Raw genomic sequence first — 12,732 nt, 5'->3', positions numbered from 1 at the left:
CCGGTTCATCAAATCACATAACTCATAATACAAATCATCATCGAACGTTAAGCATGCAGGGTTCGAGAACTATGTAGACATGACCGAGACACATCTCCGATCAGTAACCAATAGCGGAACATGGATGCTCATATTGGCTCCTACATATTCTACGAAGATCTTTATCGGTCAAACCGCATAACAACATGCGTTGTTCCCTTTGTCATCGGTATGTTACTTGCCCAAGATTCGATCATCGGTATCATCATACCTAATTCAATCTCATTGCCGGCAAGTCTCTTTACTCATTCCGTAATACATCATCCCGTGGCTAACTCATTAGACACGTTGCTTGCAAGGCTCATAGTGATGTGTATTACTGAGAGGGCCCAGAGATACCTCTCCGATACACGGAGTGACAAATCCTAATCTCGATCTATGCCAACTCAACAAACATCATTGGAGACACCTGTAGAGCATCTTTATAATCACCCAGTTCCGTTGTGACGTTTGATAGCACACGAGGTGTTCCTCCGGTATTCGGGAGTTGCATAATCTCATAGTCAGAGGAACATGTATAAGTCATGAAGAAAGCAATAGCAATAAAACTAAACGATTAGTATGATAAGCTAACGGATGGGTCTTGTCCATCACATTATTCTCCTAATGATGTGATCCCGTTCATCAAATGATAACACATGTCTATGGTCGGGAAACTTAACCATCTTTGATTAACGAGCTAGTCAAGTAGAGGCATATTAGGGACACTTTGTTTGTCTATGTATTCACACATGTACTAAGTTTCTGGTTAATACAATTCTAACATGAATAATAAACATTTATCATGATATAAGGGAAATATAAATAACAATTTTATTATTGCCTCTAGGGCATATTTCCTTCAATCGTGTGGAATACGAAGCGGCAAGTGATGCCATAGCGAAGCTTCTCATGTCGTCACATCAAATATTTTGCATGTTGCAAGACGCCCTTTTGACTAGTTTGTGAGAGCGGCCTCCTTGGCCTCCGCGCCCCGACCGATGTTACGACCTGTAGCAACTGTATAGCACATCTACGTGAGGAAAGAGACTATCACGCAAGCGGCCACACAAATACTCACCTAGATGGTAACTAATATGTTTTGATTATTATTTTGTTGACGTGAAACTCAACGTCTTCCTTTTTTGAGAAATAGGGATCCCCCCCCCCAACTTTTATTGAAGAGAGGTAAACATCCAACAAGGATCGCTACACAACGCTCAACCACAAACGTGGGAGCAGCTGCGACAAACATAACTCCAGTCAAGAACACACGCTACAAATAACCAGAGCAAACAACACAACATGGGAAAACAACATAACAACAAGGGGAAACAACATAAACAACCTAAATCTAGAACGGTTGAAACGCAAAGAAGTCCCTAAGTTGAGTTGTCGCCTTATGCTCAGTAGTCGCCACTTCAGAGAGGTTCAAAACTAAGCTATCCTTACAAGCTCTCCATGACGATGATCAAGGAGCATCGGGCAACGAAGTAGGAGTGCACCCTGAGCATCGACACACAATACCTTTCATTGATGCAGTAGCGACCTCACTCGATCCAGGACGCACTTTAGACTCCGCCAAACCCTTCCCCGAAAACAAAATCATTTTGCATGGTCCATGAGAGGCAGCATTCAAAACATCATTTTTCTTATTTTTCCAATGCTTTGAAAGGTCATCCAAGAGTATGGGACCGAAATGTCCAAAACCTCCTCGATGATCTTCCCCACGTTAGAAGCAACAACACAATCAAAGAATAGATACCCAACATATTCTTCTTTTTTTCATGACAGAACACACAAGTAGGGTCATCCACATGGCGACGCTTAGACAGGTTATCTCGAGTTTTTTTAGGGGGAAATAGTTGTCACTTTATTCAATGTTCATAGCTCCTTCTTGTGCAACCTCCGAGCTAACCCACTCGGGGGCACATGGAGCCAAGTTTTACAAAGCGATCTAATACAATCTTCCCTAACTAGGACATGTGCGACTTTATTTGCCGATCGTCGCACCCAAGTAACTCTAAACTCCTGAAAAGAACTCAATAAACCTTTTATTTCCTCAACTAGTTGCCCATTAGTTGAGAAATCCCTTTGCACATTCTTGATCTTACCGACAGCTCCATGAGAATCCGATTCAAGGATCACCTTGTGAATTTGAATTCTTGAGCCAGAATAAGAGCTCTCCGGCATGCTAGCAGCTCAACCACCCCATCATCGTGAGAGGATGGGAAAAAATGACACGATCCTGCCAGGAAAGCGCCATGGTTGTCCCTGAGGACAACTCCTCCCCCTCCCTTGCCTTGGTCCTTCACCAACGCGCCGTCCGCGTTTGCCTTAACCCAACCGTCCTCCGGCTTTTTCCAACAGTCTACCTTCACATTTAAAAACATGGTTATCTCGAGTTAAAACTTTGATGTTAACACATGCAAATTCCGAGGTGTTTTGATTTTCCAAAAGCAATGAGGCCCAGCATCTCAGCCCATCCACGGCCGATTGCCCACGATCGAGCCCGTTTCAGTTTCTCAACTACGGGGCCGAGCCCAAAGCCCATTCTAACCTCTGTCAACGCAATCGAACGGCTCTCGACCGCGCACGTGAGTGGCACGCACGCACTCGGCCAGGCCAGCAGGGCAAAATAATCCGACCGTTGAGGCCTCAGCCGCTGCCTCTGCCTCCGCAAGAGCCTTTAAACCTCCAAAATCCGCGATCCGGATCTTTCCCCAATTCCAAACTCCGCCTCGCCCCGCCCGGCCGCTCCTCCCCCCGCGCCCACCTCCGCTCCTCCGCCCCGCGGCCAGCCAGCCATGGCGATCTCCACCGATTCGCGCGGCGAGGAGAAGGTACGCGTGCTCACCGTCGCCCCTCCCCCGCCCCCCCTTCCCGGATCTCATCCCCGCGTCTCGTGCGCGCGATCTAGGCGCTCCCGGCGAGGGCGCGTAGCGGTAGATTCTTGGGATTCGACGCCGGGCCGGCGCCCGGTTGCTCCTGGGGCGGCTGTGTGCTCGTGCTCTGGCGCCGGATTTAGTTGGCGATTTGTTCACTTCTGCTTCCCCTTGGCGTTTTGGGGGTGGGCTGCTGGTTAGGGTTAGCTAGCTGTAGTGTCCAGGCGTTGAAATGGTCCGGGTCCTATTTTCTTCTTGGTTGGTTCAAGATTATATTTTGGGCCCAGTAAAGCAAACAAACCCATCGATTTTTGGCATATGCTTAGTTTTCCTCTCCATCTGGGCAGCCCTAAATTATCAGCTCTTGTAATGGTTTATTTATACTGCATGGTTAAAAGATGCATCTTGTGGGTAATATGTATATATATTGTTTGGTCAACCTGGACTTCATGAGTATGATACTCTTCCGGTGAAGTGGAGCAATAATGGTGTATTTTTGTCGCCTCTCTGTAGCCTTCGCAGCATTCTCAGGAGGAGAAGCGGTGGGTGTTGTCTGACTTTGATGTTGGGAAGGCACTTGGCAGGGGCAAGTTTGGCCATGTCTACTTGGCCAGAGAAAAGAGGGTAACTACTCTAGCTAATCTCAAATAATCCAGTATCATAATTTGAGTGAAGGAATTTATGTTTCCCCGAGCTGATTTAGATAACAAGTGTAGCTAATGTTTAATAATTAGAGCTCGGATCTATTTGTTCTGCTACTAAATGTAGCATTGAATGACACTGTCATCTACATTGCATATGTTCTGAGTCCAGAAGCTTATTGTATCTACCATCTGTTTTCCCTACTAAATGTCTATGTGTAGTAAGTTATAAGTTTCATGGGCACTTTTCATTCATTAGTACAAATTGGTTGTTTGGTGTTATATATACTGAAGGTGGCAGGAGTCTGGAATTGTTAATACTCGAGTAATCAACGAAGTCTTACAGTATTTTCTTTCCATGGAAACAGACTAGTCAGATTGTGTCTTTCAAAGTTCTTTTCAACAGCCAACTGAGTCCAGAAGCTTATTATATCTACCATCTCTTTTCTCTACTTTTGACTTTTGTTTGTAAGTGTCTAGCTACTTTGCAGAAATTTTGATGCCATGCATAGTAAGTTATGAGTTCCATGAATACCTTTCATTCATAGTAGTACAAATGGGTTGTTTGGTGTTATATACACTCAGATGGCAGGAGTGGAATTGTTAATACTCGAGTAATCAACCAAGTCTTACACTAGTTTCTTTCCATGGAAACAGAGTAGTCAGATTGTGGCTTTGAAAGTTCTTTTCAAGAGCCAACTGAAACAATCACAGGTGGAGCATCAGTTACGGCGTGAAGTAGAGATACAGAGTCACCTTAGACACCCCAATATTCTTCGCCTATATGGGTATTTTTATGATCAGGTACAGATTGGCCCAACTATAACACGGAGAATCATTATAGCTTCATTTCACCCTCGTCTGATCATCAGTTCCATATGCGTTTTGCAGACCCGTGTTTACCTAATCTTGGAACACGCCGCAAAAGGAGAGCTGTACAAGGAGTTGCAGAGATGCAAGCATTTTTCTGAAAGACGCTCGGCAACTGTAAGTATATGCTCTGAATGTGTTCGTGGTAAATGTATCATCTACCCACTATCCAAAAGTATTATATCTGAACTTCCCTTGTTTTTTCTTTTCAGTACATTGCATCTTTGGCCCGTGCCCTCATCTATCTTCATGGGAAGCACGTGATACATCGAGATATTAAACCGGAAAACCTTTTAGTTGGAGTACAGGTATTGGCTCTACTTTGCTTCAATTTTTATGATCTGGAATAGTATGCTCTCTGGTGTTTACATAGGTATATGCTTTTCATGACAGGGAGAGCTAAAGATTGCAGACTTTGGCTGGTCTGTTCATACCTTTAACCGAAGAAGGACGATGTGTGGGACGTTAGATTATCTGCCTCCCGAAATGGGTACTTTCCTTTTCATTTACTTAAGTGTCACAACTGATTCGTGGTGAAATAGAATACCACAAATTTTCTAGTATAATTGCCTCTCAAATTGTTGCGATTTGTCCAGTGGAGAAGACAGAGCATGATTACCATGTAGACATATGGAGCTTGGGCATCCTATGTTATGAATTCCTTTATGGGCTCCCACCTTTTGAAGCCAAAGAACACTCTGAGACCTATCGAAGGTAACTCGTGATGAACGAACTGATTTTACTATGACCTTCGCGATTTGCATCTCTTGATTCGACGCTCTTACAAACGTTATTGCCTTGCATATATTTTCTGTCCAAAGTAGTCTTTTGGGCATTTGTACATTTTGCTCTACAAGCATACTCTTGAACTATGGGTGGTGCTTCTACATGAAACACACGCAGTTGCATTGATCAGGGCTGGCTAGGCATGCTTTTTTTAGGTTCATGGTTTCGTGTATGTATCAGCAGTGATAGTACCACATTTGCAGCATTGCACCATAAGTTATTTCGATTGAATCACATGTTTAAATCTTCATGATTCATTCAGTCCATGCAACTCTACTTAGCTCCCTTCGCACCCTTATAAGCAACTGCTGTCTCTCAAACTGCCTTGTTCAAAATACAGGATAGTAAAAGTGGACCTGAAGTTCCCGTTGAAACCGTTTGTATCTCCTGCTGCGAAGGACCTCATCTCACAGGTACCTGATTACAACAAGAAATAGCTATAGTTTATGTGACATGTCCTGTGCTGAACGTCTGTCTTACAAATGGCTTGTTTGTTCTGGCTTGTTGCAGATGCTGGTGAAGAACTCGGCTCACCGCCTACCCCTCCACAAGGTTCTGGAGCACCCCTGGATCGTCCAAAACGCCGACCCCTCGGGCGTGTACAGAGGGTAGAGCTTGTCTCGACTGCTCCTGTGCCTCGATCCAGGGCTCCAGGGGTTATTTCATTGTTGTCATATCTGGCTTTCGTTAGCCGTGCCTGTACTACCTACCACCACTGTTGCTCCTGCAGCTGCGTCGATAATGTTCATTGAAGCTTCAGCTTTACTCGATGAAGATTTGGAGCCAACATGTAGCAGCTGTCACAAGTGTGTGTTGTGAATGTTTATGTTGTGTAGGGGGTGTGTGTATCCTACTCTGTGTATCTCTTGTTGGACAACTATTTGGTCTATATATTGGAGGTTCCCGCAGTTTGTATCCGGTGCCTTGTAATTGTTATTATTATCATTCAGGTGATCGGAATGATAGCAAGGGCTCAGATTAAGAAATCTCTTGGGACAGCGAACAATTCAACCTGCTTTACAATGATCCAGCGAAAGAAACTTTTTTCTTATGAAAATCACCACCCTCTGTCTTTACTAGAGCCTTGTAATTGTTATTATTATCATTCAGGTGATCGGAATGATAGCAAGGGCTCAGATTAAGAAATCTCTTGGGACAGCGAACAATTCAACCTGCTTTACAATGATCCAGCGAAAGAAACTTTTTTCTTATGAAAATCACCACCCTCTGTCTTTACTAGAGCCTTGTAATTGTTATTATTATCATTCAGGTGATCGGAATGATAGCAAGGGCTCAGATTAAGAAATCTCTTGGGACAGCGAACAATTCAACCTGCTTTACAATGATCCAGCGAAAGAAACTTTTTTCTTATGAAAATCACCACCCTGTCTTTACTAGAGGCGGGCGCGCCTCCTGAGCAGTTCCTCTGTGCTGCCTGGTTGTCAACCGTCCTAGGACCCCACCATGTCACTGCTCTCGCCGGACCTCTCCTCCGCCTCCGATGACACCCTGTCATCCAGCTCGGGTTGGCCCTGCTCTAAGTCCTCCCGCTCTCCTGCAGAGGGAAGAAACACGCCCTGTGGTAGATTAAACCGCAAATCAAGAATGACACTAAGCGACTGAATCACATCCACATACTATCTCAATACCAGCCACATTGTGAATTCCGATTGTATGCCTCAACTTGAAATACAAGATTGGACATGCACCAAAATAACTCGGTAATAAAATATGCCTACATCAAGAAACAACAGAAATACTCTACGGATTTCACAAGAATGATTTGATTAGTGTTTATCAAAAGTTGCTTGTACAGGGGGTCTCTTCATTTATTTAGACCAAATGTACTACAGAATGTAAGCTGTAAAAGAATACTTCATTAGCTAAAATGGCCTATTTTGGACTTGACCATTGTTGTACTCTGCACACCTTACTGTAGAGTGTAGAGTTATAGTTATTACTTCAAAATCCTGTTTGCAAATCATAATTAGTATTGGATTCATTTCGATCATATTTGGAACGGGGTCTGATCTAAAAAGGAAAGTCAGGACCATCATGTATAGGTAAGAAAGTGAGAATTACTTGCAAAATTAAAATGGTGAATACATTATAGAAAAACCAATAAATGGCAAATGGATTGCACAATAGAGTTACTTTGTATAAACAACTCAATTATCAGCAACTTAATACCAGTGAAACTTACATGGAACTCAGGTTTAAATTTGACATTTTAACTACAGAGTTTTAGCCTTTCATAACCTGGTAACAACACCAAAAATATATTGAAAAGTAGGGAGGACCAAGAGGTCACATTCAACAGATGTGGCATGGATCAACGAATACTCTTTTTTACTCGATTTGATGCCATTTCAATCAAGAATAAGCAATATTTGCATGAAGGAGCATCAGTATGTGTATCTCAGAATTGTTACGCATCAATTATTGGAAGCCGCAGCAGCAATATAAGGGGTCAACTGAATCAGCTTCTATCGAACGAACGAACAGACCTCAATTGAAACCTCGAGTTTTCCGGCACCGAGCAGAGCAGAGCAGATCTCGGCCGCTCGCCAGAAACCAAGACGAAATCGTGCGCATGCACGAGCGCACCTCGAATCGTAAGCCAAAGGATAAGGAAACCCCCGATCAGATCGAAACCAAATGGACGGGTCCTGCCGTTCGGCGGCGCGCTAGCTTAGGGAGAGAGAGGCCGACGTCCCGACACATAAATGGAATCAGTACAGGAAGAAAAAGTTTGTTCTTGAATTCGAAATGCAACATCCAACTATTTAGTACAGTATAAGTATAACTGGCAGAAATAAATGATTCCATTGGAGAAAATCCTAAGACTTAAATTTTGTATAGCTCGTGCAACATGTTGCACTTTGCTAAACAGTATGTATTATTGCTACATCGTCCAATGAGGTTGTAATTCCCTGAAGCTGTAGAACATCTACCAATACTCACTACACAAATGTTTGGCTCAGACTAATTTCAACAAAACTGATATTGAAGAACACAATGTTTCAGGAGAATAACTAACCTTTTGGTGCCTTCTTTGAACACTACAGTCTCGACTGTGCAGTTCTGCCACATTGTCATGCTTGTTACAGAGCAAATGAACCTCTAGATGTTGGCTCTACAATGAAAGAACAGAAAAGCAAGATTGTAGATAAATAAACTCTATCAGTATAGAAGAAGCACTCGCTGAATATTGAACATGAGTAACACAAAGATACAACAGAAAATAATTACTGTTATCAGTGTATCATGTATCACCTGAGATGCCACCTTCATAATAAATATAGGCGATCCAGGAACTTCTCCTTGCACTTGCTTAAACAAGGCTCTGACCTTATCATCGTTGTGTACCTGTAAAACCATTTGGATGAGATAAAAATCATCTTTGGTTAATATACAATATTTGCAGAAAACTTGAGTTCATTTTGTATGGACAGTGGACATTTCCATGCAACTGTTTGGAAGTAGAGCATTCCATATAACTATGGTAGAGTTGAATTAAAAAGATTAAAAGAATATCAACCTCCCTTATTCCTTTACAACCCCCACCCCATGATAAATTTATGCCCAAAAACAAGCATGTCATCGTTCTGTTCTTAGTCTCAACTACGTACAGATTATTATACAACACTTCCACTGCCCTGAACATTAGTACAAGAGCCCGAAATACAAATAAAGGACCTACATGTCCCTACAATTAAAACAAAATTACAAACTTGCACCTAGCAGACATATATCATACTTATCCATACACAGTCTACAACTTATCCAGTAGACCCGCAAGGGCAAAAGGGAGCACGGGGACACTAATGGCGAGACTGCCGGGGTGACGGACAGTTGGTACAACTAAAGTCCGATTGTGATAACGAACATCAAGTTCAGAGTTTATATCACCTAGATTGCATACAAAATAGAGAGCACATGCTGACTCACTGTATTCTCTTGTGCGCAGGGCCACACGCATGACATCTGCAAATAATGACATCTACGCCTTTGTCTTCTGCAGCTGCATGAAAATATATAAGAAACAGATATATGATTAATACAAAAGATTAAGGATCACTGTAACAATTCAAAATTTGGGGAAGAAAGACAACTCTGAAATTTTGGCAGATAATTACCACATAGAGATCTACCTACTTTAGGCATAAGAAACAGAAAGATGTTTAATAGGAAAGACCTAAGGATTGCAGGTAACAATTCAAGTTCTGATCGTGTTTCCAAAAATTGGAAAGAAAAACAGCCAGACTAAAACTTTGGAAGATAATTACCACGTTCGCAGTATGCCCCCTTAAGATCATAACGACCTTCCAATTTCCTATATCTGCCGGCTCTCCAGTTCCAAACTCAGATGTACTGGAACCAGCTTTCCTTTCATGAATTAGGATAGCTTGATCGTCCGATCCCGAAGCAAGATAGCGTCCATTCTTGGCCCATCTCACACAGTTTACTGACCCAAAATGGTCACACATTGTAGCCAGCAATCTTTGGTTGGAATCAACATATTGGCTATCTTTGCTCACAGATTTCATGTTCTATATGCTAACCTTTTTAAAGAAGGCAAAACAGATGGAGATTAACAAAGGGCATGTTATTTAACAGATCGGTTAAAATATATAAAAAGAATGGACAAGACGTGATGCAAAATTATTCTAGTATGACACTGCAACAAGTTAACAACACTCACACTGCAGAATACAACCAATACACCAGCATTGTCAAATCTACCGATAAATTTGCCTAATAGTCGGCTATTTCAGTAAATAAATCATGAACCATTAGTAAGAAAAACATGAATCACTAGTAAGCTTTTATTAATTATTATCTCCCATTAGTAAGAAAAACTACTCAATTACAATCATAAGAAGGTAGGCTTGAGCCTGACATTTTTTCGAGCTTGAAAGAAGAGTGCCACCGATTAACAAGTTCCTGATAGTACGACAAAAATAACCTCAGTGATCTTGAACACTAACACATACATGGGCGGATCTAGATGAAATTGTGAAGGATCCCTCCCTACCCTTGTTGGATTGATTGATTTGGCAATACAGAGAACTGATTGTGCGCTGGATGAATACAATCCAGCTGCTGTTACCTCAGTGGGACGGGGTGCAGACAACAGAAGTGCCCTGGCAAACATCATTATAATAACTGTTCATGGAAGCAGTCGTAGTGTACATTGTACACTGAAGCAATTGTTTCTTTCAGCTTGAAACAGAGAGACCAACAAAACAAAGGAAGGATGAAGTATCAAGCACGCATTTGCCTTGTCAAAAATCGGATACTCGGACTTACGGGCGCAAATATTCCTCATTAGTGCCAGCTGGTACCTACCCACCAAACTGGTTGCATGGGAAATCAAAGATCTCAATTCTCAAAACCTGTAGTCACATCAAATTGTTAGCATAATCTATCATAACTGAAAATCAAGGACTAATTATATAAAATAAATCATACCCAGGTCCTTGTACTTCTCGTACAATTGAGCCAGCTCCGTGTATTTGGAACTGGTGAAGACACAACAGCAGTTACATGCAACAATTATCTTTGTTAATTTAACAAAATGGTCACCGATCCTTTCAGTACTCAGACACGTGGAAAATTAGATGAAACTGGAACACCAATCAATGTCAAGACACTTAAATGCACAAAAGGTCTGGTTATCCAACTCCAAACCAACTTGATCCAAGTAATTTTCTCCATGCATAAACAATTTTGATGCGAATCACAAATGATGATCCTAATGAACCACAAACCACTGAGACGATCGGGGGTATTTAGCAGAACAATATTTTAAACTTTGAGTTGTGATGATATACAGATTTACTCAATCTTGCAGATGGCAATTCGAATTTGATTGTTCAATTTGAATACAAGGTTGGAGCATGGTACCATTAGCAGTGCATATTTAATGTAAAAAGGGCAGGCTAACGTTTGCTACAAACTGAACACATCACAAGCTAATTCTGAAGCATACAACAAACAGCAAATGTGTGCAAAAAGAAGCACGGATACATTTATATCCTGAATTGACAACAGTTTAGTGGGATTATTTCTTGATGTTACCTCTCTCCTTCCATTTTGCAATGCAATCAGGTGCAGACCAATCAACTGGATGGTGAAACTTGCATCTTTCAATAAACTTACAAAACCCCGTCTTCATATAGAACTGCATTAACCAAGCAAAATGAGAAAAAACAGTGGAACTTGTAGGGACATGCTGCAGCAATTGGTACAGAGATAGTTATCTACATACATCATAAATAATTTCTCCAGGCCTCGGGGATAGGTCATTGGCTCAGGTTCAATCTGTATTTTACAAGAGAGCATATGTCAGTTTGTGTATTTCACAGTACAAACTTAAACTCCTATTTTACCCTTACCAGCACATGTGCCATGTGAAAATCAAAGCTCAACTGGATTTAGCATCTCGACAGGGACAACAAATGCAGGGGTAGGAAGAACAGATTGATCCCTCCGGCCGATGGCGACTCGATTGGTCGATGGGATGTGGAGCAAGCCATTGACGGTGGTGGCGATCGAGGGCACCGTGCCTGTGCCCATGGGGCAATGATAGGCTGCTCCGACTGCTACAGGAGGCAAAATTTCGTATTTTGACCCTTTTGACAAACAATTTCAGGATCTGACCCTGGTTTGAAATTTTTTCGGGATTTGACCCTTTTTCTTACCGTCAGGGAATCTGGCGGTAGGGCTGCCAGGGGCCCTGGCGGTAGGCTGTCTAGCCCTACCGCCAGAGACCCTGGCGGTAGGGTCCGGGGCAGTTATTTCCGCCGAACCCCCCCCCCCGCCCCTGCCCATCTCCCCACCCCTCCCCCTCCCTCCCGTCGGCAGTTCTTATTTTTCTCCCCCAAGTCGCCCCTCTCTCCCTCTCTCATCTCCTCCACTCCCCCCCTCGGATCTTCACCGTTTGTTGATCGTTTTTGCGGATCGAGATGGCCCCGAAGAGAGAAACGTAAGCTCCTCCAATCCCTCCAATTAGTTTTTGCAAACTTGCTTCCGATTCGATGCATTATTTGCTTGAAATCCCTCATATTTTTGAACTTAGATTGGACTTTTTTCACCTAAGATTGATTGTAGTTGTAGTTCTTAGTTCTTTAGTAACTAGTGGTATTGGATATGAACTCTAATCAACAGTTCATATGTTAGTGTGAAGATGAACCCTAGTTCATAATTTTTTTGTTAAAAAAATTATGATGTAATGTTGATATGAGGATGAACCCTAGTTTGATGATGCATGTTGATATGATGATATGATCTAGTGTGAAGATGAACCCTAGTTTGATGATGCATGTTGATATGATGATATGAAGATGTTGTTTGGAAAAATTTATTTAAAAATATGATGATATGATATATGTTGGAGGATTTTTTTTTTATATGATGCATGTCGATATGATTTGATCCATCATGTGTAGTAGTTGTTGTTGGAGGAATATGCTTAAAATTTTATTTTGATATGATGCATGTTGATATGATTTGAGTTCATTTTTTGT

At 42.1% G+C, this 12,732-nt stretch overlaps 1 protein-coding gene and 1 long non-coding RNA gene across 2 annotated transcripts; one reads left to right on the top strand and one right to left on the bottom strand.

The window, feature by feature from the left end:
- The first annotated feature begins 2,703 nt into the window (after positions 1–2,703).
- LOC125542910 (serine/threonine-protein kinase Aurora-2-like) lies at positions 2,704–6,117 on the top strand. Its single transcript, XM_048706134.1, has 9 exons — positions 2,704–2,861; positions 3,417–3,527; positions 4,202–4,348; positions 4,436–4,531; positions 4,627–4,722; positions 4,808–4,904; positions 5,011–5,128; positions 5,541–5,613; positions 5,711–6,117. Exons 1-9 carry the CDS (start codon positions 2,826–2,828, stop codon positions 5,810–5,812), a joined length of 876 nt encoding a protein of 291 aa, XP_048562091.1. The 5' UTR covers positions 2,704–2,825; the 3' UTR covers positions 5,813–6,117.
- Positions 6,118–6,660: 543 nt separating this feature from the next.
- Positions 6,661–12,000, bottom strand: LOC125547988. Its single transcript, XR_007300859.1, has 9 exons — positions 11,602–12,000; positions 11,475–11,527; positions 11,285–11,387; positions 10,676–10,725; positions 9,490–10,599; positions 9,152–9,224; positions 8,477–8,569; positions 8,241–8,336; positions 6,661–6,755 (listed from the first exon to the last, which is right to left on the bottom strand). It is a non-coding gene; the product is annotated as an uncharacterized LOC125547988 (long non-coding RNA).
- Positions 12,001–12,732: the final 732 nt, after the last annotated feature.

This window comes from Triticum urartu, chromosome 3 (assembly GCF_003073215.2).
Source record: "Triticum urartu cultivar G1812 chromosome 3, Tu2.1, whole genome shotgun sequence".
Lineage (NCBI taxonomy): Eukaryota > Viridiplantae > Streptophyta > Magnoliopsida > Poales > Poaceae > Triticum > Triticum urartu.
The sequence above is the reverse complement of the archived record's forward strand: the minus strand, read 5'-3'. Positions and strand labels throughout refer to the sequence as shown.